This window comes from Gallus gallus, chromosome 20, assembly GCF_016699485.2.
Source record: "Gallus gallus isolate bGalGal1 chromosome 20, bGalGal1.mat.broiler.GRCg7b, whole genome shotgun sequence".
In the NCBI taxonomy this organism is placed as follows: domain Eukaryota; kingdom Metazoa; phylum Chordata; class Aves; order Galliformes; family Phasianidae; genus Gallus; species Gallus gallus.
The window spans coordinates 730,268-758,061 of record NC_052551.1 but is presented as its reverse complement, the minus strand read 5'-3'; the positions used below and the strand labels follow the sequence as shown (position 1 = coordinate 758,061).

The 27,794-nt window shown below is 50.9% G+C and overlaps 1 protein-coding gene across 4 annotated transcripts in view; it reads right to left on the bottom strand.

The window, feature by feature from the left end:
* The window catches only part of DLGAP4 (discs, large (Drosophila) homolog-associated protein 4), a 157,590-nt gene that overhangs the window by 24,783 nt on the left and 105,013 nt on the right, over window positions 1-27,794 (bottom strand). For 2 of the 4 annotated variants that reach the window (XM_046902958.1, XM_004946855.5), the window contains exons 8-9: window positions 27,525-27,575; window positions 26,206-26,449 (exon numbers count right to left, since the gene is read on the bottom strand). In XM_046902958.1, coding sequence (XP_046758914.1) covers window positions 26,206-26,449; window positions 27,525-27,575 — 295 coding nt within the window. Of the gene's footprint in view, window positions 1-9,540; window positions 9,738-17,500; window positions 17,765-26,205; window positions 26,450-27,524; window positions 27,576-27,794 lie in introns of those variants that run through there. The other 2 variants (XM_015296291.4, XM_040650827.2) reach the window with 2 other exon arrangements.

Below are 27,794 nucleotides of genomic sequence, written 5' to 3'. Positions count from 1 at the left end.
GACAACTCAGAAGCACACAGGCCAAGGAGAGTCTTCCTGCAAGAGTGAAGCAAGCTGCAAACACTGCTCCTTGTGGAGACTTCCTCACAAATCAAGGATGAAGACACTTGCAAGAAAACCTGTGTGAATTTTTCTGGCTAAGGAGCTGGCCTTGCAGAAGCAAGGAGCATTGGCCTGACCTTGCTCTCACGCAGACACCAAAGGGAACGCTGACCAGCTCAGTGAACAACCCCACCTCTCCAGCTCCCTGAAAAGCAGAGCAGGCACTGAGAACTGCCCAAGGTTGGAGTTACTTCTCGGCTTGGCCATTTCCCCACAGTTGGCCAGGAAACAACTACAGGACTAGAGCAATCACTGTATTTAATCAGCCATTTCAAGCCAATTGTCAAACACCAACACTGGCTGTAGGACAAAATTCACAGTAGCAGCTGCTTACTTTTCCAAGTGAAATGCCAGTATTCTGATGTGTGCTTTCCCCTCAGCTCAGCCTTTGCCCTCTCTAGCTAAAAAGGATCTCTGAGCACAGAGCTATAATGGAGCTATTACAAGATAAGCCCCAGTATAGATTGGTACCAGGTCAGGTTCTCTGAGGTTAGTCCAGCAAGTGCTTTCACCTCTAGTATCCTTTGAAAACAAGAATTGCTACACAAAAATAATCAAGCTGTCATCATGTATCCAAAGACCTAGAACATCATTTTTTAATTTGTGGGCACAGTAAGTTTGGTTCAGGGTGAGACACAAGAAACACCTCTGTGAGAGATGGGCACGGTGCAAGGGCAGACAGAGGCTGTCATCATCTCAGACTGAACCAGGACCAAACCCCAGCCCAGGCCTTCAGCACACACACTGCAGTGCTCCACATCCCCAGCACTCTGACACCACCTGCCAGGGAACAGCATACTCATGTGGCTCAGGGTCACTCCTGAGGCCAGTGATACTGGAATGGGAAACAAGAATCAGTCCTTTCTTCTACATTTTCCTATAAAGCACCTTCAAGAAAACATTCAGATTGTTTAGAAAACAAAGCCATGCTTCCAGAGGAAGAGATACCAGACAAGTTCCCTGCATCAAGGCTGCCAGAAGAGCTGGGACACCTGCTGGATTATGACTTGAGATACCGACTGTAAGCAACTAAAGACCATAGAGCTCCATCCCTTATGAGAAGGCTGCTCTGAAGTCTCAGTCAGGGCTTAAAGGTTGGCAAGAAAGGCGTAACTCCACCAGAAGCCCCTCCTCTGCACAGCTCTGCTGCAGCAGGAACACTGAACAGACATCAGCGAGATGACAGAAAGAAGTGCTGTCAAGAAGCTGAGGAACTGGAATGCTGGAACTGTTCCTATAACAAGTTACAGACCTAGAGTATATGCTGCAGAAATTAATTTTCATCCTCATACATACATATATAAAGAAATCACCATGTTGTCAGCTCTGTCACCATACTCCAGTGTGAGAAGAACATCCTTTACTCTCCACCAGTCTTTCAAAGGCCAAAACAACTACAGTGCTTCTGAAATTAATAGTCCTGTGGTAAGTAAAGAGGTGGGAAAACACCAATTATGTGCCCTTAGCTTTTAGGTATCCTGTGTGAGTAGAAGATAGAAACAATCTGGTGACATGCTGGACACTGTCCCATTTGCTCAAGCTGTGGCTGTGATGTTAGTCCCAGCACATGGGGTTGAGGTGTCCCTAAAATCAAGGAGGGCCCAAAAAGCTGCTCCTCTTCAGCAACCAAAGCATGGGGCTGCCTTAAGACCCACTTTCTCCCACTCCCACTGCACACAAGACTGCTAGTCTTCATGTGTTTCATGGGGATCCCAGCATCCAGCTGCAGAAGGATCATCCTCCTGCTGACTGCCAGGGATGTGCCAAAACACAGCCAATAACTGGCCACTCCCTGCTTATTAAGGCTGGTGACTTCAACACAATCAGACCAAGAGTGAATCCCAACTTCAAGCAGTGCTGTAAAACTGTTCAGTTTCTGGCCCAGACTTCCAGAAGATGTAAGATGCCTATGAGGTGACGACAAGCTTCACCCCAACAAGCCCGAATTCCAGGAGATTGAAAACAATGCTACATTGAAGCACTGATGGGTGAAAAGTCCAACCCTCCCCTTACAGCAACAGAGATTCAGTTCTATTTTTTCATCTGTAACCAATATGCACAGCACAGCTGTGGGAACAAAACAGTAACAAGTTATTTGGGATACCACTTTGTAAACAGATGCATGGCCAGTTATCTAATTGTGGGAACATTACAAAGAGGTGGCTGCAACAGGGAGCAGCAGAGTATTTGTAGGGCAAGCTTCCAGCAGATTGCATCATCTTCATCAGTAGATTTCCATCACTGCAACATCAGCAACTTATGCTGCAAGACACCTGGAAGAGTTTGTGAAGTAACTCTGGGTACCATAGGACTGTCCCCTCCAACTGTAGACACAATCAGGAGGGCAGCTAGAAAAGGTAATTCTACAGCAAACTGTTAATTACATTAGTTGATAAGATATCTGACTCAACAGCTATTAAGTCCAGCACAACCCAGGCCAGCTCCCTCAGCTGCTTTCCATCACAGGGATGCCTCATCCCTGGGGAAAGGGTGTAACAACAGAAGTGAGTCACCTTACACAGCAGGCCTTCATGCTGGGAGCATTTATGCCAGGACATGGTCTGATTTCAACATGATTTGCCTACCTTAGCAGGCTTCTTACCAGGAAGTTATTATCCGAACACTTTAAAAAGCTGTGAACTGCTCATATGGGCACCAAGAAAGCAAGGCACCTGAGAAACATTAAAGAGTGTCTGCCATATAAGTTCCCATAGCAAGCATTAGTGTACATGAAATCTGCAGAAAGGCCAGGAACTGCACTTGTGAGACCTACAGAAGCACTGCATTAGATGGGCAGCACAACAGGGAACATGAGCTCAGTCAAGCCCCTCCGTCCACTACAACAAGAGCAGCACAGAGCTCAACATAGAGCTCCAGGCTGGAAGACAAGCAGGGCTATAAAAGCAGCCCAGAGGGTCAAAGCCCTTTTCTACCTACTTCCTCCTTACAGTTGCTACCTATTTCCCACCACGCTCAGTGTGACTCCAGCTACCTCTTAAAACATGTCTGTCTGTGACCACATGATGTGCAGACATGTCACACAGGTCTACAGGGCTTAACAGGCAGTTGATAGGTAGAAAAAAGGTAAATATCCACTTAATATGTGGCTTCTCTAGGCCAGGAACGCAAACAGACAGTAATATGCAATACAATTATTGGTATTCTGTTAATTTAGGCACCACTTTTGCTGACAAGATCAAACATAACTGAAAAATAGCACAGCCTCCAAAACCACAGTCCTACAGGACACACGTTTCTGGTGTGCTCAGTCTCTCCCCCAGGACTACTCTGTGTGACAGCTTTAGAAATGCTCCCTGTTCAAAATTAAAGGAGAGAGTTCACACGCTGTGGCAATGCAGAAGGAAATGACTAGATTCAGCTCTACCACACATTTTGAATGAGCAGGAAGGTTTTGCACAAAACATCAAGCACCCAAGTTCCGGGAATGCTGAGCAGCCTAGGCATATAACACTATTTCTGGAAGACACAGTTAAAAAAAAATCACTGGAAGGTCTAGTAGCACCATCCACCAAGCTAACAACTCCTGAACTGATGAACTGAAGTCTAAGGATCCTCACCCATTCTTTCTCTTGGCTTGCTTCTGCAGCAGTGTTCAAGCCAGAGCATGATTTAAGGGAAATGTTTTACATGGTAACAATCTGCACAGTCACTGGATTTCTCACTTAGAGTGCTACTTCTCTCCTCAGGAAGCCGCATTCCAGGACAATCCACCCTCTCCTTGTCCAGCCAGGTTCCAGGAGCAGCCACCTCCTTGCATACACAGCACTCAATACTGAGTAAGAGAACAGGAAGATGACAACATTTAAAGCTAGAGATGGGCTTGTTAGGCAAACTGTGCTGTTCTCAAACCTAGAATGTTATTAGAGCAAGCTCTCAGGAGTCTGACTAACTAGAGAACCTTTTTTGTTGTTTTAATCAGCTGTCCCCACCAGAATGAGCAAGTTTGCCTCAGGCTTCAGCTCTTGCACATTAGAGGCAAAAAGCTTTGGGACATTAAACTTTAAGTTCTGACACTTCCTTTAGATCTCACCTGTAAAATATGTATGCTCTGTGCATTACTACTCATTTCTATTAGGTACGCATGTGAAAGCAATGACATGGAACAATTGCTTCCAAAATTTCAAAGCTAACATGCAGTCTGACTTACCACCTAGGACAACCAACCCCCAGCCTATGAGGTCCCACTGCCATCTTGAGCATTCAACCCCTTAGAGAGGGAAGTTGACCTGTTGGCTCCCCGAAGGTGCCAGAAGAGGGAAAGGTGACAAACTGAACTCAGGAGTGAAACAGAAAGTACAATGTGAAACTCCGGAGGGTGACAGCACTTCAAAGAGCCCACAAACACAGCTAAGCAAAAGCTTCCCTATGAGGTTATGGCCTCCCACCAGCCCCCTTTCCATCCCAGTTCCACTTACAGCTGGTAGATTCTGCAGACAACTCCACAAAGTGTAATAACATGGTGAGCAACGGGTGCAAGGTAAGAAATATGAACATTGTAGGGAAACATGGAGAGTTCAGCTACCATGAAGCATGAGCACAGCTGGGATTACAGCACTCAGAGCAGATGGCACCAGGGACCTGGAGAAGAGCAGCCCTTCCCATGCCTCGGTGCCTGCTGGATTGAGAAGTACCAGCCCCAGTGTATCAACAAGCACCCCACTTCCCTGAGTATTTAGCAACGCCAGAGAAATCAGACCTCCTAATCAGAGATTCCTTACCATTGAAAATCACTCCTTTGTTCTGTCAAAGGGATTTTACCATAAAGCCAGTTAGAAAAACTACTCATATATCTTATTCAGAAGAGGAAAAAATGTACTCTACCTTTAGTCTTTAATTAAAGACAGAACCAAGTACAAACTGTGCAGACAAAGCTCACATACGTACAAGTTCCACTGCTGAGCATGCAAAGTTTTGTAGTTCATACTGGACTATTTCCTTTCTACATTCATGACTGTATACATAGAAATTTTAGCTCTGATCCTCACCACTGCCCACCACAAGGTAACAGCACCCTGTGGGACAAGCTCACCAGGCTGGGAATGGCCATCAGTACTCCTCAGCCACAGACTGCCCGGCCCTGCACGTGACACCAGACACGCTCCCTGTCACCACAGCCAGAAGCTGACACAGTCAATCAGAGCAGAGCTGAGCCCAGCATCAATCAGCTGCTGTATGGATGAACAGGCTCAGAGAACCTCAGTACTGGAGACCAGACTGCACCCACTGACACTTCAAATTGAGGCTACTAACAGCTCAAAGCAACTCTATGCAGTAAGTAGACTAAATATGCAGTGCAGCTCTATCAGTGTCACAGCAGAGCATGCACAGGTGTCTCCTACATATATTCTCTCCAGGAAAATGACAAAAATTTGGAAAACCTGGACAAACTCAACAAGAGATCCGCAGCTCATGGGGACAGGTGCTGCAGGAGGTTATGCTGCCCGCAGCCAGGTGTGCAGGTTTTCAGACTTGCTTCTTCCAGCCCTACAAAGAGGCTCTGGCACCAGGCAGGCTCAGCAGCATTGAGGCAAACTGGCAATTCAGCTTTCAGCAGCAGTCCACACCATGCAGCACAGCCAATAGTACTGTCCACCTATTCTATCCTTACTTATTCTATATCCACCCCCTCCTATCCTTACTCAGCACTGCACTGTGGTTTAGGCAGTGAGTTTGGAAAAAAAAATGCAAATACCACTGACATAACTGATTCACATCCCTGAAGTGTGTCATCACCAGCTAGACCAGGAGAACTTTAAGACTGAAACAGCACAGTACTACCCCTGCCTCCTTTATGCCTGCCCTGCACATGATACCTTACAGCAAGCAGCACTCAGTGCAAGTGGAAAGAGCCCAGGTAAGAACAGACCTGGGTTCAGTAGTTACTTTCCTTCTGGTGAGGACTGGAAAAGAACAGATAAGGCTGCAAACACACTTTGCTTTTAAACAGAGAGAAGGGCTCTGTTATCTCACTGAGCAGCTGTTACCAAGCAGTGAAGATGCATCACAAAACCTAAGTCCTACCCTATCACTCTGAAGCATGGCAGCTTAGCCTGGGGCTTCCAGATGTGCTAACAGGACTCCACTTTTAGCCATCTTCTGAACAGAATCTGACAGCTCTGCATCATCCGCTTTTCTCTACAAGTTCGCTTTGAGCACAAATCCATACCTTGTCAACCTTCATCTCCATGGGGTATCTGCAGGTGCTCTGTCTATGTTTGACCACTGCTTGCTACAGGATCAGGCAGTTCTAGTTTAGAAGACTTTATCAGAGATCACACAAGATGACTCGATTCTCACCTCCAGGCCCTGGCTTGCAGCACGATCTGTTGACTCGCAATCTGAATGAATGGCTGAAACTTCAGTGCTGGAAAGATGCCCAAACTTGTAGCAATTTTCACTATGTTATCTTTCAGACAGGAACGCTGTTTTCCTCAACACACAAGATACATTTTGCAGGGTTATTCTGCAAAAAGATGCCAGTAGCCAATAATACCCTCTTAAGCCTGGAAACTGCTTACCATCCTGTGGGCAATCATCTTGCCAAATGTCTTTTTAAACTTGTCTGAGTGGCAGATACGTGCCCTTACACCTACATTTCAGAGAACACAGCAGCACACATCAATTTGCAGAATATTAACTTGTTTCTGGCCCTATCCTCAAGTGCTCAGCCTACCTTTGCAGGCATTTCAGTCTTCCCTCCTGCAGTACATCAGTTGATTTACATGTCAGCCTGGGGTGTAACATCTGAGAAAACTGCAAGTACTCAGTAGAAAGGGTTTGGCACGGGAAGGAGGAAATCACAGAATGCAAACACAGGTTAAAGTATCTGAAGTCCAAGGGGGTCAGCATAGACCTGCAACTGGGAACAGAGGAGAGGCTGCAGAACATGAGCGAGGAACCCTGGAGCTCTGGTGTCTCTGCCTTTCCTGCCAGCCCCTTGCTCTCCAAAGCAGCACAGCACTGACCTAGTTTTCCTTTGGCTGTGTGACAGCAGCCATAGAGGAACCTATCAGAAAGTATGCAACACAGATTTATCACTCACGAGAGCTGCTCCTCTTCTGTCTGTCCCAGAGCTGCACAAAGCCCTTTCCCACTGGCAGAAGTCACCTGTTGCATAGACAGCGAAAGAAGAGCTTCCAAACTGCCTCTTGAAGGATCACAACATCAGTTAGGTACTTCATATTTTTGAAAGATGGGAATACAAAGGCAGCCTATATCACATACTGCAAACTGACTACATATGATAGATTATTAAGAACTCAGCAGTGGAAGTTATCTAATGGTCACATTATCTGATGCATATTTGGTATTCAAACGTGACAGAAGTCATCACTGGCGTAAGAACAAAGCAACTGAGAGATCATGGACTCATCCACAGGTTACTCTCTAGGGCAGAAATAAGTCCAGAGGCTAAGGTACACCACACACAGCCTTACTTTGAAGGAATAACCTATTTCCTAGCTGCTCAATCACGTAATAGAGGAATTTGTTGGGATAACTGCTTGGACAAGACCACATGTAACGAAAGAACCAGTTTCCTGCTAGTAAGTGATCTATTCATAGCCTTTAAAGGAAATCTCCCAATACTTTGGTATTAGCTGTTTTGCTGTATGTAAGGGAAATTGTCTTATCCTTTCCAGAGATGAGGTAGCTTTCCACACACACAACTGGAAGCATGCTAAAAATACAGGCTTACAGACTAGGCATAATTACAGATGAACTATTAACATTTTATCCTGAATGACATCTGCCTGCAAACTTTGGTCTTGAACAATTTTCTTTTCAGCATCCATTCCCTCCTAGTGTGAGGGTTCCTCCAGATCAGTTTTTTTTTGTTGGTGTTTTTTTTTTTTTTAAGAGTCAGGTATCCTCAGTAAAGCTGCTCGCAGCCAGCAGGTCAGACCTGACCTGTGTGAGGTGAGAACATCCCCCACTCTTTTGTAGGTTAACCACGCTAGCCAGACCCTCCTACCCCCCCTGTAACCAAGTTAGCCAGACAGCTAGCTGCAGTAAAATCAACTACAAATTAACATGAATTCAAATACATTTGGCCTATTGGCCACATTTCACCCCCCCCCCCCCCCCCCCCCCCCAACAGGATTCTTACAGGGTTTCAGACAGACCTTATGAAGGACACTGCCTTTGTGCTCTAGCCTTTCATCTTAAAAGCCAGCAATTCAGAAAGTAAATGAGAAAAAGGCATCTGTCAGCAAAATGGTTGGAAAACAGTTTCGATCCCTTCAGAAAAAACAGCCAGAAATTTCTCACACTGAAAAAGTCAGCTTATTTTAACTTCCACCTTACATGAAATTGTATCCCTTTGGTCTAAACACAAGGCTGCTTAAAACAAGAAAAGCACAAGAGAGAAGATGTACTACTGTGCTTGCCAAGCAGATACCAGCCCTGAGAGCTTACAGCCCAAAACAGCCCAAGAAACTGCTGCAGGTGCAGTGCTCGAGGTCCCTGTGCACAGCAGCATGAGAGCACCCTCGTCTCATCCCAGAGCTCCAGGCACACCCCACAGACAGGGAAATCCACCTCCCTCCTCCCTAACAGCAGAGCAACACAAAGAGAAAAGTTACTGGCAACAGGCTTCTGTGGCAGCAGGGACAAAGCCTCTTTTTAAAGATGAAAAATAACTGAAAGCCATTAGCTATCTGCTTGCCAGATCAAGCACCGAAGAACACAGTCCTGCTTTCCATTAACCAAGAGGAGACTACTTAATATTTCAGGAGGCGTTACAGCTCAAGACAGTACATTGTGCCACGTGCTCAGACAGCCTGACAGCTTACAGCAAATGGATAAAGCTAGGGACAAATGCACAGAGGACATTGTAGAAACCAGAACACATTCTCAAACATTGTCTTAGCAATGATGAGTCACGACATTCCAGGAAATGAGATGCAAGTTCCCAGCATTTTGGCAAAAGACAGAATTGAGCCATGAAAGAGGCCCGATTCTCTGCTACGTTGCCGAATCCACTGAGCTCACACGAGGACATACAAGTCAAATCCTGTCAGCCTTCATGATCTCACTGCATAGCTCTCAGCACCCTGCCACCCCCCAACACACTGAAGCAATGCCACAATGGAATCTGCTGTCTCAGAAGTGATGGAAAGCTACAGAGACCCCTAAAGAAGTCACTCTGACTGCCACATCAGCATTCTGGACAGACATCAGAGCTATGGAGACAAGCTCGGTGTACCTGTTATCCAGCCCAGACCCACCACAGCACCACTGGAATGCAGCCGAGTGGGTACTTGGGTTTTGGCATCACAAACATTTGTTAACAGGGCTCAAGTGAAGTAGCTCTGAGATAGCTGGAGATTTTGGGCTTCCTGCCATATTATTATTCTTAAAGTATGCTTAACACAACAGATGTGCCAATGAAGAGCTTTGAGAAAGCAGTTATATTACCTCTTCCATCACGTCTCTCCTGAAGCAACAGCAGCCCGGCCTTGTTTAAAAGCTGTTCTGTATCATTCCTGAGTTCTATTGAGCTCTCCTGCACTCTCCTCCCCACCTATTGACTACTGGGGCGAGGGTGAACATTAAAAACTGCCTCCCAGCCACTTCTCAGTGATGCCATAGCATGTGACATCACGATGGTCTCCATGGCAACAGAGCAACACAAGGGAATCAGAACAGGAGGAGGCCAATTAGAACAAGAAAGCTCTTTTGTGGTTGGAGCCATAGTAATTGACAGAAATAAGAGAAGCTGTTAGAGAAAGTACCTCTTTCCAACAAAGAAAATCTTGCTTTTACTTTGCCAGGTGAACCTAAAACCCCCAAACCACGGCTATAAATAAAAAGTCCTTGTAGACTGGAAGATTCATATCATTAGCACCTTTCCCAGTTTTAAGAACGCTGAGCACAGCCTGGCTCAGAGATAGCATTTTTTCCCCCCCTCCTCCCTCACACTGAGTTCTCCTTTCCATTGTAGCCTGCCCACATGCTTCAGAGGCTTCTCAGCCCATTACTCCTCAGCAAATCTTCTCAAGTGCCTTTCAGCTAGTTATAATTAGCACACACATGTGGGGGCAACACACAAAAGAAACCAACCCAAGACTGCCAACCCATGCAGTGAATCACAACAGCTAAGACTACATTCAAGGATGGCACGGACCTGGGATTTGAAATGGCTGTGAAAGAGATCTGCACCTTCTAGGCATCTACATTACGTTGCTTTCAACTTCCAAAGCAGCAAGAGACACACAGAACCAATCCCCACTACTGTAAGCAAATGTGCCCCCAGCAGAGACAAAACAATTTAAGTCAGGGAGGATTCCCTGACTGATCCACACAATCCCTCCTACCGTACATGCTAACCAGGAAAAACTTGCTCCAGTCCCAGAGACTGGAGCAGCACAAAGCTACTGGGGAGCCCCTAGGGCAGAATGGCTGTTTGGAGTGTGCCACAGTTGGGCTTTAAGTCACAGGCACCTCTACTTGTCTGTAAGTTCAGCCAGCCACATTTCTCAGGTAGCCTAAACATAGTAGCAAGTTATATGCTTGGTTTACTTTCAGAGACAGCAAGCTTAAAGGTGTAAGCTACAGGACAAAGTCAGGCTAGCTGAAGTGAGAACAGCTGCACCCAACACAGCAGCTGGAGCACAGCAATACTGATCATGGTCACCACCAGCAGTGGCTAAGCCTTCAAGGGCAATACTGCACTGAGCAGATCTACTCTGTTCCTGCGTGATTCAGTGGGAAAGGAGAGGCATGCCACCCTTTGCAGGAAAAACAGAGTGCAGTCCTAGCATTGGATGGCTTGTGGCATGCAGAGGCTGGGCAGTCACCAGGATGGAAGCTGTTTTGTGGTAAGAGGCACAGCTGGCAAAAACTCCAAGTCAGCCAAAAGTGATGCTGAAAAAAATCACTGCACCATAAGAATTAGCATAAAACATTTAACAGGTACCCTTAATAACCACAGCAGAAGCAGTTCTGAGCTATAAATCCATCCAAATGAGTTGCTGTACACAACACGTATCAGCTCCTACCTCAGCCTGGCAATGTTACTTCACATGCAGAAGCAGGACCTGAGTCAAGGCCTTAACAGTAACCTATGTCACTGCCACTAAAACAAGCTGTCCTGTGATGCTTCTAGGTCTTCTCTCAGTCACTGCCACCTGCAAGACACCACCGGCTCGAGCTGCAGAGGAACAAGCACCCTAATGCTTCCACCTGCAGGACAGCCTCTGAGGGGCACCACATTTCACAAACTACTGCTTTACCCCTTCAGAACAGTTACTTCATTCTTCAGTATGGCTTCAGCATTGCTGACACACAACCTTGCTCAGCAATCACATCTGCTGGCTGTGAGAATGCATGCCCTCACCCATACCCAACCATGTTTGCTAGGAGATCAAGAGCTAGAAGAGAGCAGAATGCATGATTTAGTGTTAGCCAGACCTTGCTGCAGTAGAAAGACATTACCAACAAAAGGGAAGAATCTGAGAGAAACAAAAACAACAACTTTGGAGATAACCAGCCTCTGGTTATTTTGAGAGCTGCCTCTCCCAGCACCCTGAATATTCAAAGACCATAATAAACAGGAAAAGAAAAAAAGCGAAGGTAAACACATGAATAACAGTGTCAGAAGAAAGCAGACAGCACTTCAAAGTTTGCTGCTTTCACAACACCAGCAGCCTAAATGGCTGGCCCCATTCTGTCCTGATGGAAGGAGAGAGGCTCAGCAGCCCCAGCCTTACAGCACAAAGCACAGCACTCTGAAGAGGCAAGGCAACAGACACACACTCATCTCTGTTCCTTAAAGCTCTCTGTTGAACACCCAGGACAGGTTAGGAAGGGCACAGCCAGCAGCCCTCCCAGGTGAGCCAACTGACCCAACCAGAACAGCAGTGGGGTGGAGGCTGGTGTTGTGGCTCCCACTGGTCACAAGAAGCTCCCCCAGCTCCTCACCTTGCCCTGGGCCTGTTGCAAATGGACTGCAGTCAGAAAGCCACATTCTGCTGCAGCCCCAGCCCTTCTGACACAGCCACCTGGCCTGGGCAGGGAGCATGCAGGGCAGCACTGCACATCACCACATCTACAGGGACAGCCAGTGAACCAACCACTTGTCCCCTCACACTTGTGCACCCACTGGGAGACACACCTGCAGTGCAGCCATGAGCTGCTCACAGGCACTAGGTCCCCTGCCCTCACACTACTACTGCACAGCAGGTCACATGCTTGCACTTAAAAATGGCCTGGCTCCCTTTTTATTTCTAAAGCTGATGCCTTGCTTTGATTCAAGGAGCAACTTCTGCAAGAGCAGAACTGCACCAGCCTGTGTCAGCAGCCTCCCCTCAGCAACACAGAGCTTTTTACAGCACTCGTCTCTAGTAAGCAAGTTAGCAGAACAGTGATAAAAGCTAATGTGCAGCATAACATCACTATTAGCAGGGGCAGCCTCCAGAACGCCCTAAAAGATCGCAGGGTGTCAGTGAGATGCAAACATTGGAGCCTGGTGCCTACTGCAAAGCCAACTGCAGCAGTGCTGTGGCTGAGGCAATAGGCTGCTGGTTACAGCTCTGCACTACCTGCTATCTGGGATTTCTAAGGCCTTGCTTTTGGCACGCCACAAACTGAAGGGTCACTAAAATTCAATACTTTTGGATCCCAGCAGCTACTCCAGCACCAGAGCTCTGGATGCTCAAGCACTGCCTATCACTCTTCTCCTCCAAAGGGAACAGGAGAAGCAGCTGCTCAGGCACTCAGGGAAGAAGTTTTCTGCTCTGCATCACCAGCACCCTCTTCCCAAAGCCTTCTTCTCCCCAGGACAGTCACCCCACACACTGTGTTGGGCTGGGGCATTATGCCAGCTACCAGGGAGCTTGCTTTGCTCTGACCAGCAGTGCTAAGAGGCCAAAACCCTCAGCCCAGGATTGTTACTAGAGTGGCAGGCCAGGCAAGAAAGCACTGGTAGTCTTTCAATAGAGAGCACAAAACCTGGAAGAGTTACTGAACAAAACCGTTGTGACTCAAGACCCCATGTTTAGGCCAAGCTGAGGGACTGAGAAAAGCCTCAGGGTTCAAACAAGGAAGAGAAGGCTTCTTAACAAAACAGGGACAAAAGCAACCTTCTGGGTGGCATGGAGAGCAGCTGCACAGCAGCATGCTGGCACCCAGGCTACTCTGATGCATGCTGCCCTGGCAGAAGCAGCCAGACAGCAGAGCGGCTCCTTGCCAGCATCTTCAGAGGAGGGCTCACAAACTTCCACAAGGACAACTCCACCGTGCCTGGGACACTTCCTCAAGCTTCAGACATCAGTAGTCAACTTATGAATAAGGCCTAAGAGAGATGGAATATCCATGCTGTAATTTCTCACTTTTGAGTCTGAATGGAATGCAACCGTAGATATGCCCACCCTGGCTAGGAAGTTTGGGATCACCTGCAGCTGAGCAACACCTCGCATGGGCTATGCTCAGTTAGAACCTCAATTGCTCCCAGAATATAAAAAACAATGCAAATAACTTCCTCAGAAGTTTGATTAACCTTATGACAACAACTCCCACTGAAAATTCCCTTTTATCAATTTTTAAATACCCTTCAGCTTTCATTAAGTGTCACCCCTGCGCTGTGACAGCATCAGTAGGAAGTCATACTCAACTTCTAATCTTTGCTTTAATTCTATGCTCTGACAGGCCCACACAACTAAGAATTTACCTTTGAAACACTCATCACTGGAGTTTTTTGGTCAGCCTCAAACTGGAGACACAACACAGTAACTTAAGCTTTGATCTCTTCCAATTAGGCTTAAAAGAGAAGATCACTGAAATGAAGCCTGAACTTCTTAATGAAGAGTACTAAATAGGACATACAAGACAGAGAGTCAGCATGTCCTTCATGTAAATACTAGAGGTAATTTAAATTTACGTATCCTTACGCTGTTTCACTTTGAGCACTGCTGTCTGATGGAGCAAGCTACAGCCAGTTTCTGTTAAGTCCATTGTGAAGAGACTTTTTAAAATCTTTTTTGCTGTGCAAGAGGAAGTGACAAGGTTAACCCCTGGGACCCTGTATGGCAACGAGGATTATCAAGTTCCTGCATGCACCCTCTGCTAAGGGGGAGCAGCATTGCACAGACTGCAGCACTTCAACTCATGCAGGTGTCAGACATCCTTCCTGCACCCTGGTATGCATGCATGGGATTTCACGTTGTGAGACCAAGCAAGGGGACCAGTAGGGCAGGAGAAAATCCAAACTGATGTTATCGTCCTCCAGAGTACCCAAATGCTGCAAGGAGAAATTCAGGGAGACCTGGTAGCAGGTAACCAGAGTCCTATCTCCTACAAAAGTCAGAAGAACCTCCAGGGGAATTCAGCTTACTCTCCTGAGTAGAGAAAGGCATGGTTGAGTACATTTCCCTCTCCAGCCCTGTCCAGCAGTCACCTGCTCAAGTTTCAGACCTTCAGTAAAGCCCAGAAGCTCAGAGAAGAACAACACAGCACTGCACTCAAGTCCCTACATAAGCTCACTGTTATACAGCCCTGGGTCAATCTGTGCCTTCCCCTGCTCACATGTTTCAGGTCACTAAAGCAGCACACCCTGAGAAAAAATTTCCCTACTGCACTTCTGCTTCAGTACCACCTGCAGGTGAGGACTATCATCCCAGGGCTGCCTGTCACCTACCCCAGACAGTGACTGCCAGCCCACCCTGCAGTACAGAACCACTGGTACCGCCCTACCCTGGGGCAGAGATGCAGAGGGCTGCGCTCAGGCCCAAACTTCAGCTCTGGGGCAATCACTCCCCTTGCCTACTGCTGCTCCAGAGGACTCCATGTGCTCCAGAAGGTTCACTCAGTGTGAACATCTGCACCAAGTGCCCAATAATTCATTAATGCTGCAAAAGGAATTGATGCAGACAGCACGCCTGCTCTCTCACTAACTAGCACAGCTGCAAATAGTTTGACTTCCACTTGGTTAAGGACAGTTTACTTTCAACACTCTGGCATCACTGCCCCCTCACTGCACCACGAGGTGCAGAGGATCAGCACCTTTTGGGAGCTGTACCGGAAGGACCCGAGTTCACAGCTGCTGTCCCAAGTCCCAGTGCAGCCTTCACTTGATCCGATAGCCTGAACACTAATCTCCTTCCAAAGCAAATCACAATTATACTTAGTACTTCTCCCCTCCCTTTTAAAATCTGCTCTGACAGGAAACACACTGACAACTTTCCACTGCAGAAATTAGAGTGGATTTTTCTTGAACAAGGCCACCCGCCTGCACAGCCTTAATCCTTTCAGCTCACATATGTTACTGTAACTTGCACTGCGCTGAATCCAATTATGCCTCCTCAATCCATTAAAAACATTTGAGGCTGTTGTGCAGGTAGCACAGAGCAGAAGCACCAGCCAAGGCCCTGAAAATGAGCACAGAGAGCACTGCTAGGTGCAGCGAGTAGTTCTCCTCTAGCTACAAGAGGCTGGGCTCCAACAGCACACATCCATGCAGGACACAAATAACCATGTTCTTGTAAGTGCTCAACAGTTATAAGTTATCTATTAAAGGCTTTCTCAATTCCACTGCTCTGGCAGCACACAGAGCAAGCTCATGGAGCAGCAGGTCTCCATGCACGGCACAGCAGGTTGGAGCAGCAGGTGAAAAACCCTGAGCTAAGCCATGGACCTGATGTGTATGTGCAGACCTGGCAGCTGAACACCCAACTGCTGACCCACCCACAGCTGCAAAGGCCAAGGCAGCTCAGCCAGCAGCTGACTGCCTACCCCATAGCCAGGGTCACGCTGCAGGAACAGCCCATTGTGTCCTGCAGTGTGCCTGTTGGCCATAGAGCTGTGAGGGCTGTACAATTCCAATTCCCTCTCTCCATATTTTCACTACTCTCCAGACAGCAAAGCCACAAACAATGACAATTCTGAGGGCCACAGTATGGATCCAGAGGTCATCTGACCCCCATCTCTGCTACACAGAGAAGTCAGGCACCACCCTGAAGAGCTCCATAGTATTTTATCTTAACAAAGAACAAGCTTCTAGGCTCTCCATGCCTCCAACACCTGTTCAACACACACCACCTCCTGACTACCACTGCAGAATACACCCAAGCTATCTTCCAGATAGACCAAGCAGGCCAGATGTTGCAGACACTTTCTCCACACGCTGACAGCAGCCTGACCTCCTCCCAGCACCTGCTGCAGGAGCGGGCACCGAGCGGACCCTGCAGAACCAAGTCTGCCGATCGGCAAAAGCTGGCAATCTGGCTCATTATCATTCCACATGGTTGGGATTTATTTTTAGGATCCAATGCTACGTGGAATGGGATTTTTTTTCTTTTTATTTTTATCTCTTAACTGGGGAGCTACAGCCTAGGAGCCAGAGATCCCGATTTCATTCCTGACTCAGATACACATTTCCTGGGGTGAAGGTCCATACCCTCACAGAATAAGTGATATGGATTCTACCAAACAACCCTGGAAATAATGCTCTTCTTTGAGCCTTTCAATAACGACCACAGTAGAAACTAAGAGTTGCAGTTACACAGAGCTCTAGATGTAAACCCCCCCCCCCCTCAACCTGACACCATACTGCCACCAGAGCTATTTTTGCTGCTATGTTCTGAAGCACCCGGTCTAAGGCAGGAGCCCCGGCGGAGGGCACAGCACCAGGCAGCCCCAGCCAAGACCCGGCCTTGTCCGAGGCCAAAGCAGCACTTCCCAACAGAGAACGCTGGCCTGGGACGCTGCTGAGCATCAGTCTTCAGCAGCAACAGGCATGAAAAGCTTCAGCCTTCGGCATCCAGACAATACCCTTCCTCAGCGGGAGGAAGAGCCCTACCAGCACCCTAATAAGGGCTCAGCTGCACTTCAGGAAGCGTGCGACCCAGAAAAACGCTACTTCGTTTCCTTGGTCACCGAGGGACCGCTTGACGGGCCGAAGCAGTGACCCGGGGCACCCGGACGCTGACCCGCCGTGACCCCGTCCGGCTAACGGGAGTGCGGCGCGGCACGGCCCGATCCCCCGGCGCTGCCGCTCCCCCCCGCCCGCCGCAGCCCCCCGCTCCCGCGGGGAAGCACAATAGCAAGCGAGATCCGGGGCCGGGCGCCTCCCGCTCCCACAGAGAAGCGCCCCTCGCCCTCCGCCGAGCAGAGGCACGACACGCCCGCGCGGCGGGGCAGAGGCCGGCTGGGCCGGGAGAGGAGCGGGACTCGGCCGCGGGCCCCGGAGCAGCGGAGAGCCAAGCGAGGGAGAAAGGAAGCGGGGCGACCCGCGGGACGGGCGAGGCGCGGCGGAGCCCCAAGGGCGGCGGCCGGGGCAGGGAGCGGCGGCAAGCGGAGCAGGCGGGGAGCGGCGGCCGCCGCGGAGCCATGCAGGGCCCGGCCCGGCCCCCCGCCCGCCCGCCGCGCCCCGGGCACTCACATTGCTTCAGGAGCTCCAGACACAAAGCCATGGGAGACACAAAGGAGGGGCGGAGGGGACCGGAGAGACGGGGAGGCGCGGGCGCTTGGCCCGGCCCCGCCGAGGGAGCTGCGGGGCCGCTGGGCGCGGAGAACGGGCCCGGCGACGGGAGGAAGGGCGGGCGCCGGGCGGGCCGCGCTCGCTGCTCCTGCGGCCGGCGAGACAAGGGAGAAGACACGCGCCGCCAGCGCCTCACTCACCGCGCCCGCCCGCCGCTCCGGCTGCGCGCTGCGGGCGGGGCCGCGCCTTAAAGCCGCGAACCGCCCCGCGCGTCACCGCCCGCGCCCCGCGCAGGCGCGGCGGACCCGGCGGCGGCGCCCCCAGCCCGGCCAGGCCCGGCCCGGCCCCGCCCCGCCCGCTGCCCGCGGGGCGTTCTCACGCCCGGCCCGGGGCCGTGCTGGCGGACGGCTGGAGCGCCACATGGAGGACGGCGGAGGGAAACCGGGGGGCAGGGGAAAGAGAAACAGAAGGCGCCCGGGCCGGAGGTCGTGGCGCTGCGCTCGCCTTCCGCTGATGGCCGCGGGAGCGGGGCTGGCGTTCCTGTAGGCCCGCTGCCGAACTTCGTCCCGGCGCCGGTGCTGCGGGGCCCACGCCGTCCACAGCGCGGCTCCGTCCCCCACTCGGCGTCGCTCCTGTGCGGCCGGGCTTCGGCACGCGGCTCCGTGGGCTCCCACCGCGGTGTGCCCGAGCTCCCGCAGCCACGATCGGCCCTCGGTTATTCTGCTTTGTTTATGGCTCCCTGCGCTTGGCGGAGGGCTGCTCGGGTTCCTGCGGCACAGAGAAGCCGTGCGGAGCGCCGTGCTACAAACGCAGCACCCAAAGCCTCGGGGCCTCCGCTCCCCACCGGGTGAAGGACGGAAGCTGTCACGGCAGTGACACCGCTGGTGTCTCGCCTTGCTGAGGACAGCGCACTGCTGTTGCTGCCGGGGGCGTTTAGCAAGTTGGGCTGCTCTTGGTGCTCCAGTTTCACCTTTGCGTGCACATGGACAGAACTACTGACAGCAGTCAGCGCGGCTGATGGTAGCAAGCAGTGAGAACGATGCGGCTCCTGAGCATGTTACTGAAAGGAAATGCTGGCAGCTGCCTTCCTTTCCTGCTTTGAGTACGACCACTGCTGGGAGGTGGCCCTCACTTAAGAGCCAGGCTCACTTCCCAGCGTTAAGGCTGAGCCACTTCTGCCCGCCCTGCATCTGCTGGTGTGGGTGCAGCGGGGAGCACCAAGGGCAGCCTCACTGCTGCAGAGGGACGGAGGTACTTTGGTGTGGAGGTAACAGCAGGGTTACAGCCATGGAGCAGCATCAGGGACTTCCTGGGAAGAGGGAGCAGCTTGGGCTTGGTAGTGGATTTTCCACAATAATGATGAAAAGATGAAAAATGAGCAGATAAGTATGGAGAGAAACAGTTGTTATAAATTTCTTTGTGTCTTATGGTCATATGAACAGATCATGGAACACTCATATCCTCCCTTATTCCTTACAAGCACTCGTGGAGCATGCACCATAAATCTTTCTCTGGTGTGCACACATGCACAGACAACTCTCTCTCTCTCTAATCCCTTTCCTGCTGGTATGTCAGAGAAAGCTATTTCTGGAACGTGAAATCTAGGTCAAAAAGAAGGAGAAAGCCTAAAAGCACTGATAACAGTCCCTCTCCTCAAAGACCATGCAGGGTGAGCCCTGGTCGGCACAATCAGCATGGAGCCGCTGGGGTGCCCTGCTGCTCAGCACAGCCTTTCACACCCCACCTGCACTGTGTCCTGGCTGTGCTGCGTTTCCCTTTGCAGCCACACCTCAGGATTTTCTCCCAAAGCAGAGAGTGCTGTGCTCCAGCTCTGGGCACGCAAAAGAGAGGGAGCACAGTGTGCCTGCCTATCTGAGAGCTGCAGAGGGATTTGTAGCAAAGACAGGTCAACAGGAGGAGGAGGCAGAGCTGCATCCCCTGGCCTCCCTGAAAGAGCTGGGCACAGTGCAAGGAGCTGGGAAACAAGACAGGCTGATGAATCCCAGGGCAGGGTGTTGTCATGAGCAAGGCTGATATTAAAAAAAGGCATTGGAGAAGAGCTCGAGTAGGAACTGGCCTGATAGAAGCTTTCCCTGCTGCCACTGTGTCATTGCTTGGAGGTTGGGGTTGGGTCTTGCCTTACTTTGCTGTGCTTTGCTCACCTCTCTGCTTTCGCTTTTTCCCTGGACATCAAATGATGATGGAAATCAAGCCAGGGCCCTTTGAGGGCAGCTCGGTATTACCAAGCAGTCTATTAATCATGCAGTTCCTAGTGATGCCTCTAATAAGAAGGCACTGGGGCTGGGAGCCCTCCGTAATGCACAGTGGTGAGCAGGGCTGTCGGCAGAATGCCTGGCAATTAGTTGAATAGGTTTCACAGGGCTTCTGAGTCTCTTGCTTTGCAAGGCACAAAGCTTTGTTTAAGGCTGATCAAGGGCAGCTCATCATCTGTCTTGCTAGCTATCAAATGGGAGCTAATTGCCCTGTAATGCGCGAGTGACACCAGTTTGTGGGAGGCACATAGCAGCTTGTCAGAGGGGTGACAGCTGTCAGGCCTCTCCCACCCACTGAGCACACACAGGCTGCAAACCCCAGGGCTCGCGGTCCTCTGTGACATGGAGCTTGCTGCACATCCTCAGCTCCTCATCTGGGGGCTGAATCTCCACAACACTGCTTAGTGCTATGATTCAAACCCTGCACATTCCTCAAAGATAGAGAAACCTGTGGGAGCTTGGGAGACCTGCTCTACAGCACAGCAGCCACCAGTCACAGCCTCACCGATGCACATGGGTGTTTGCAGGAGGAACTGAGACCAGGTGACTGATTAAAGATGTGACTGCTGCCCAGATATACCTCCTGCCTTTCCTGTCATACATGCATATAAACACAGACACCCCTCTGGTGGTGCACTCCACCCCCTCCATCATATCTGCTTCCCTCTCCAAGTCTCTGCAGCTAATGCAAAGAGATGGAGGATGTTTTGGAAACTAGCAAATTTCTGCTGCTCGTATCACAGGTGGCATGTGCAAGGTGGCAACTAGTCCTTTGTTGGCCTGATCTTGATTCCCAGCATTAGCCTGGGCTTGTGGCAGAGCTGAGCTGTGCTGTTAGGAGGAGCAGGATGGGAATGGGTTGCACTTCTTGGCTGCTTGCACTCCCCTTCCCACTCCTGCTCCCCCTGCCTACTGCTGGCACAGGGCTCTGGCCCAGAGCTGGGCAGCATGCTCTCTGCTCTCCAGTGCCTCTGCCAGCTGCGTCTGCGTGGAGGCTCCTCTGACACTGCCCCATGCCCCTGCAGATGGGTGCCAGTCCCATTTGTGCTGGAATCAGCCTGCCCAGCAGGACCTGTCTGGGTGTCCCTGTAGGTGACCGCTTGCTATTTGCCTTGTGTCTCCAGCAGCATGGTGCAGCCCTGGTGGGACACTGGCACCTGCTCCTCCTGCCTGCTCCAGGATGTGCCTGGAATCCCCCTATCAAAGGCATCACCTTTTCTAACCCGTGTTCCCAAAATGTTTTCCAAGAGTTACACAGCCTCCTTCCAGCCCACCATGGAGCTCTTGGCTCTAGCCAAAGCAACAAGCTGGATCTACAGCCTGAAACTATGTGCTCTGAGCAGCCTGGCTGACAGTGCATTGCTGCTGTTGTCCCAGACAGGTGACACAACAGAAAGGATGCAGCGGGTGTGCTGGGTGGGCAGGATGGGAGCCCTCAGCTCCACTGTTGTGGACAATCCTCACCTCTGAGGTGAGGCACCGACAGCCAGCAAGGAGCTCAGAGAGACATGCCATGCCAGCTGAAAGGCTGCAGTGAGAACAGAGCCACCCCTGCCCTGCAGCTTCATGCTGCGGTACCTGTTGACTCTGCCTTTGGGAGCCATTAACAGAAGCACCATTTCCAGAGCAGTAGCCCTTCCTGTCACCCACAGTCACACACAGAATCACAGAATTGCAGGGGTTGGAAGGGACCTCTGAAGATTGTCGAGTCCAACTCTCCTGCTAAAGTGAGTTCCATGCCACAGGTTGTACAGAAAAGAGTACAGATGGGTCCTGAGTATCTCCAGAGAAGGAGACTCCCCAGCCTGTCTGACCAGCCTGTTCCAATGTTCCGTCACTCTGACAGCAAAGAAAATCTTCCTTGTGTTGGTATGGAACTTACTGGGTTTCAGTCCTCATGCACCTTTTGCAGGAGAAGAGTAGACCACTGGTAAGTGAATTTAAACTGCTGCTGCAGACTGCATGGGGTTAATGCAGCCACTGATGGAGCCTAGCTGCACCAGTGTGTCCCTGGGCCAGGGCTGTGCTGGTCCGACAGCAGGGAGCCAACACTTGCTTTAATCGCTGCCCTCCAAGGCTTTTGTGATGCCCAGTGCTACAGGGTCTGAGCTACTCCCAGTGCTCCCTGCTGGGTCAGGCTGGCAAGCCTGCTGCCCTGACAAAGTGGCTGCCTCACTCCAGAGGTGCACAGTGTGGGGCACAGTGGGGGCAGCCAACTCCTGGAACTGCTCGACAAAGTGCTGCAGTGCTGGGAGTGCTGGAAGAGGTCAGGAACAGCTGGAAGGAAGGGAAGCAATCCAGAGGGACCTGGACAGGCTGGAGAAGTGGGCCCATGTGAACTTAATGAGGTTCAACAAGACCAGGTGAAAGGTGCTGTACTTGGGCTGGGGCACTCCCAGGTGCTTATACAGACTGAGGGAAGAACTTGAGAGCAGCCCTGCAGAACTTGGGGGTCCTGGTGGATGAGAAGCCGGACATGAGCCAGCAGTGTGCACTTGCAGCCCAGAAGGCCAACTGTGTTCTGGGCTGCATTAAAAAAGGGGTGGCCAGCTGAGAGAGGGAGGTGATTGTGCCCCTCTACTCTGCTCTTGTGAGGCCCCATCTGCAGTACTGCGTCCAGGCCTGGGGCCCCAGTACAGGAAGGATGTGGAGCTCTTGGAGCGGGTCCAGAGGAGGGCCACTAAGATGATCAGAGGGCTGGAGCACTTCTCCTATGAGGAAAGGTTGATGGAACTGGGCTTGTTTAGCCTGTAGAAGAGAAGGCTCCGGGGAGACCTCATTGTGGCCTTCCAGTACTTGAAAGGGAGTATATAAACAGGAGGGGGAATGGCTGTTTACGAGGATGGATAGTGACAGGACAAGGGGGAATGGTTTTAAACTGAGACAGGGGAGGTTTAGGTTGCATTAGGAGGAAGTTTTTCCCCCAGAGGGTGGTGACTCACTGGAACAGGTTGCCCAAGGAGGCTGTGGATGCCCCATCCTGGGAGATGTTCAAGGCCAGGCTGGATGTGGCTCTGGGCAGCCTGGTCTGGTGGTTGGCCACCCTGCACATGGCAGGGGGGTTGAAACTGGATGATCTTTGAGGTCCTTTTCAACCCAGGCCATTCTATGAACTGAGCTGCTCCAGCCTCTCCCCTGCCCCAGGGGATGGAATTACTCTGGCATCTCCTCCAAATGAGAGGCCAGGCTTTTGTCCATTACAGTAATTACTAGTTAAAAGAGTAGGACCTGCCTGGAAAGAATAATGCCAGCAGAGGCATCTATAACTGCTGCATACCACAATTGCTCAGGAATAAGAGCACACTAAGGCTGCAGGTTACTGTTCACTGGACTCAAAAAGGCTCCTTACTTCTACGAAATTCAGAGCAGATATGTTTGTACTTCCTACCAGAGATGCTGACTGGGGTGTCTAGGCAAGTAAATTTGATGGGTAAGGGGCACACAGGACTAGATGCCTTAAGCAACTACATGTCTGCTGCCATTCAGCATATCTCCAGGAGATAAAGCAATTGGAGCCAGTTCAGATAAAGGATAAATTCCCAGCACCTCCTTGTATGAAGGTTTTGAAAGACCCACTTACAGGCAGTACAATGCCAGCAACAGCCCAGTGATCCAAGTGATGGAACACTTCCCCTGTGAGGACAGCTGAGAGAGATGGGGCTGTGCAGCAAGGGGAAGAGAGAGAGGACTCTGAGGAGAGTTGAGAGTGGCCTTACAGTATCTAAAAGAGAACTATGGGAAAGAAAGGGACAGGCTCTTTAGCAGGGTCTGTTGTGGTAGGAAAGGTGGAAATAGTTTCAAACTAAAAGAGAGGAGATTTAGATTGGATATAAGGAAGAAGATTTTTACAATAAGGGTGGTGAGACACTGGTACAGGTTGCCCAGAGGGGTGGTGCATGCCTCATCCCCAGTGGCAGTCATAGTCAGGCTGGACAGGACTCTGAGCACCTGATGGAGCTGTAGGTGTCCCTTTTCATTGCAGGGGAGTTGGACTAGATGACCTTTAAGGGTCTCTTCCTACTCAAATGACTCTGTGATTCTATCTCTTCTTCCCCGGCCACAGCACAGAGCTAGGCTAATGCTGGGGGTGCATGGGAATGTCCTGTCCTTACTGACTGTGACTGAGGGGCAAGATCACAATCCCTGATAGTCTGAGTGGGGCAAAGTTAAATAATACACATTTTTGTCCAGACCTGGTCCCCTAGACCTATTTCTGGAATCTACTCTATGTGGGAGTGTGCAAAGAAAACTTGTGAGGAGTGGCTGGGGGAACTGGGGTTGTTTAGTTTTAGGAAAAGGAAGCTGAGGGGAGACCTCCATCATATTTGGAAAGTTGTTACTGTCAGGTGAAGTCCCCAAGACTGGAAGAAGAGAAACATCACTCCCATTTTTAAGAAAGGGAGAAAAGAAGACCCAGGAAACTACAGGCTGCATCTGTGCCTGGGAAGATCATGGAGCTGATAAGCTGTTTTACGGCACATGCAAGCTGAGGAGGTGATCTGAGACAGCCAGCACAGCTTCACCAAGGGCAGATTGTGCCTGACCAACCTGGTGGCCTTTTGTGATGGAGTGATGGTATCACTGGACAAAAGAAGGGCAACTGATGTCATCTACCTGGACTTATGCAAGGTCCTCCACCATGTCCTTATCTCTAAAATGGAGAGAGATGAATGTGAAGGCTGGACTATTTGATCGATAAGGGATTGGCTGGATGTTCATAACCAGAGGGTTGTGGTCAATGGCTCATTGTCCAGGTGGAGACTGGTGATGAATGTTGTCCCCCAGAGGTCTGTCTTGTGACAAGTGCTCTTTAACATCTTTATCAATGACACAGACAGTGGGATCGAGTGCACCCTCGCCAAGTTTGCAGACAACACCAAGCTGAGTCGTGCGGTTGATATGACAGAAGGAAGAGACGCCATGCCAAAGGGCCTGAACAGGCTTGAAAAGTGGACACATGAGAACCTAATGAGGTTCAACAGGGTTAAGTGCAGGGTGTTGCACTTGGGTCAGGGCAATCCCAGATATGTGTACAGAGTAGGAAAAGAACTCCTTGTGAGCAGCCCTGTAGAGAAGGACTTGAGGGTCCTGATGGATAAAAAGCCAGCAGTGGACATGATGGACATGAGCCAGCAGTGTGTGTTTGCAGCCCATAAGGCCAACATACTGCTCAGAAAAGCTGTGGATGCCCCATCCCTGGAAGTGCTATAGGTGAAGCTGGATGGGGTTGTGGGCAACCTTATCTAGTGCCTGATTTAGTGCTTGGCAGCCCTGCCCATGGCAGATAGGTTGGAAGTAGATGATCTTCAAGGTCTCTTCCAACGTAAGCTATTCTGTAATTCTGTGATTTCATTATTCTCTACAGCAACCTGAAAGGAGGTTTCTGTGAGGTACAGTCAGTCTCTTTTCTCACGTGATAAGTGAGAATGAAGGATATGAAGGAATAGCCTCAAGTTGTGTCAAGAGAGGTTTAGATTAGAGGTTAGGAAGAGTTTCTTCATGGAAAGACTGGCTGGGCATTGGAACAAACTGTCCACAGAAGCGGTAGAGTCACCATCCCTGGAGATATTTAAAAGATGTGTGGATGTGGTGCTTAGGCACGTGGTCTAGTGGTGGACTTGAAAGTATTGGGTCATGTTTGGACTTGATGATCGAATGGTTTTTTTTCCAAACTAGATGATTCTAGGTTGACTCTATTCTAAAGGAGTTCACAGCAGACTCCAAAACCTTGCCACTCTTCCATCACTAAGAGATGAAGGCAGATGCCTTCTGCCCTCCATCCGCCAGCCCCAATTTCTGCCTTTGACTGAAACAGCTGAAGAGACAAGGGTATGCTCAGACACTGGGAAAATGAATGCTGAGTTCCTGACATACACTGTTGCTCCCAAGAGTTTCCGAGAGAGGTCAAAGCCCAGACTGGAGGAATGTCAATGAGATGTACAGTGGAGAGCATGAGGAAGACGAAAGCTATCAGTAGTGGAGACACTCTGCTGAAGGTTCCTGCTGCACCTGCAGCCCCTCAGTACTTTAGCCAGTGCTCCCACCATGCAGAAGGGCAAGGCAAGGCATCCTGCTTCATCACTCCCAGCCAGATTTGCCTTCCCTGAGCAAAGATGCTCAGTTCTCCCTAACCTCTGCAGACTGCACCAAATCTGCAACCAGAGCCCATCAGCCATTTTAGCATCCATATCCAGAGGCTTCAACTCAGCCACTCTGGCAGCATCCCTGCCCGCTCTCACCGGCACAGAGCAAGCTCAGAGATGCTCCCCCACAGAAACCTTTAATGACTGAGGCTGGAGATACCCCATGAAGCGTCTGAGGGCAGCTGCCTGCACGCCCCCCACCCCCAGGCACTCAGAGCCCTATCCCCGCCATGGCTGCGCTGGCACTCACTGTTGGTGGGTAGGGTCCTGCTGCCGCTGAGGCTGCCTGCTGGCGGGGGGGAGATGGAGCGGACGGAGCTGGTGTCCTCGTCCTGGGAGCAGCCCGCTTGGATGGCTCGGAGGTAGCTGTGGCTCCGGGAGCGGAAGTAACTGGGCAGGGGCAGGTCCAGCACCTCGGCGGCAGCTGACTCAGCCTCGCTGTAGGTAGAGTCGCAGACCGCCTCGTACTGCTCCCCCAGCTCCGGCTCTCTTGCCTGCATGAGAAGAGGGGCAGAACAATCACCCCCTGCTGAGGGCTGGGCCCCTTCCCCTCCCTCCTGTGGCCTTCTCCACTCCCCTCTGTGCTGTGGCTCCCAAGAGGTTTTGATCAGACACAAGCAGAGCAAGAGGAGCAGTGCTGGCTGGCACAGATCCTGGGCAAGGGAAGAGGGGACCCTCCTTCCAGGCCAGAGGGTCCCCATGGAAGCAGAGACACTTACCACCATGGTGCTGCAAAGCTCTACCCTGTCTCTGATGGAAAGGCTGGGAGTACAGGAGGACAAAATCCCTTCCCAGCCACCAGCAACTCGGTTGTCCACTGGCATGGCTGGAGGACCCCAAGCTCAGCTGTGAGACCCTACTGTGGCAGGTGTGCTCCCCAGTGAGGTGTTGCCCTGGCCCTGCAGTGGGGCACAGGACTGGGGATTTGTCTCCATGCCCTGGGCCAGGCTGGCTGGCTCTATGCTGGGCACCATGTTGCTGCAGCCCTGCTTGAGTGAGAGAAGAGAGGGCCAGCTGTGTGGTCTGAGGCCCGGCATGGCCTGAGCAGGGGCAGCTTCACTGCCTGCTCCCCGCTCTGCGCCTCCTCTGCCTTCCCTGGCCCTTCCCTGTCCTCTGGGGACAGCAGCTGATTCAGCTTCAGCTCAGGATGTTCACCTGGGTTAAAACAAAGCCAGCCTGAAACAACAAGCATTTTGAAATACTGATGATGAGAGACACTGAGGATGGCTCTGTTTCCCACTTCCACCTCTCCTGGCCCTTTTTTTTTTGACTTCAAGGACGCTATTTATGCCTGCTGCTAGCATCTATAGGTTTTTCTGGGCTTCGCAGGATTTGGCTGAAAAAGCTCTTCGTTTCCCCCTAGAACACCCCTAAACCTTCTGCCTAGCCTGGGGAAATCAAACTGTCCAGGTGTGCTGCAGTGCCCCAGGCTGGGCAATGCGTCATCTTCCTCATCCCCTGGCCCTGGGCGAGGGTACCCCACAGCTGCCTCACACCATGCCGCGGGGGTCCAGGGAGACCCCAGAAAGCTCCATGGAGAAGGAAGAGGGAACGCCAGCGGGACGGTACCTGCTCTCCATGGGTAAATATCTGAGGGATAAGTGAGGGGGGTCCAAAGATCTGGAAGAAAGAGTTGAAGAAGGTTAAAGGCCAGGAAAGGGGTAGCCCTCACACAGACAGCCATTGCACAGGGACCACAGACGAGGGGAGCAGATGGCCCTTTCCTTGGGGCCCGCACTGCAGACACTTTGGTACAAACTTCAGAGCCCATAAGATGCCAAGCAAAATGCCACACAGGCCCTTTTGACAGTGGCACAAACATGGCACGGCAAAGCTCCA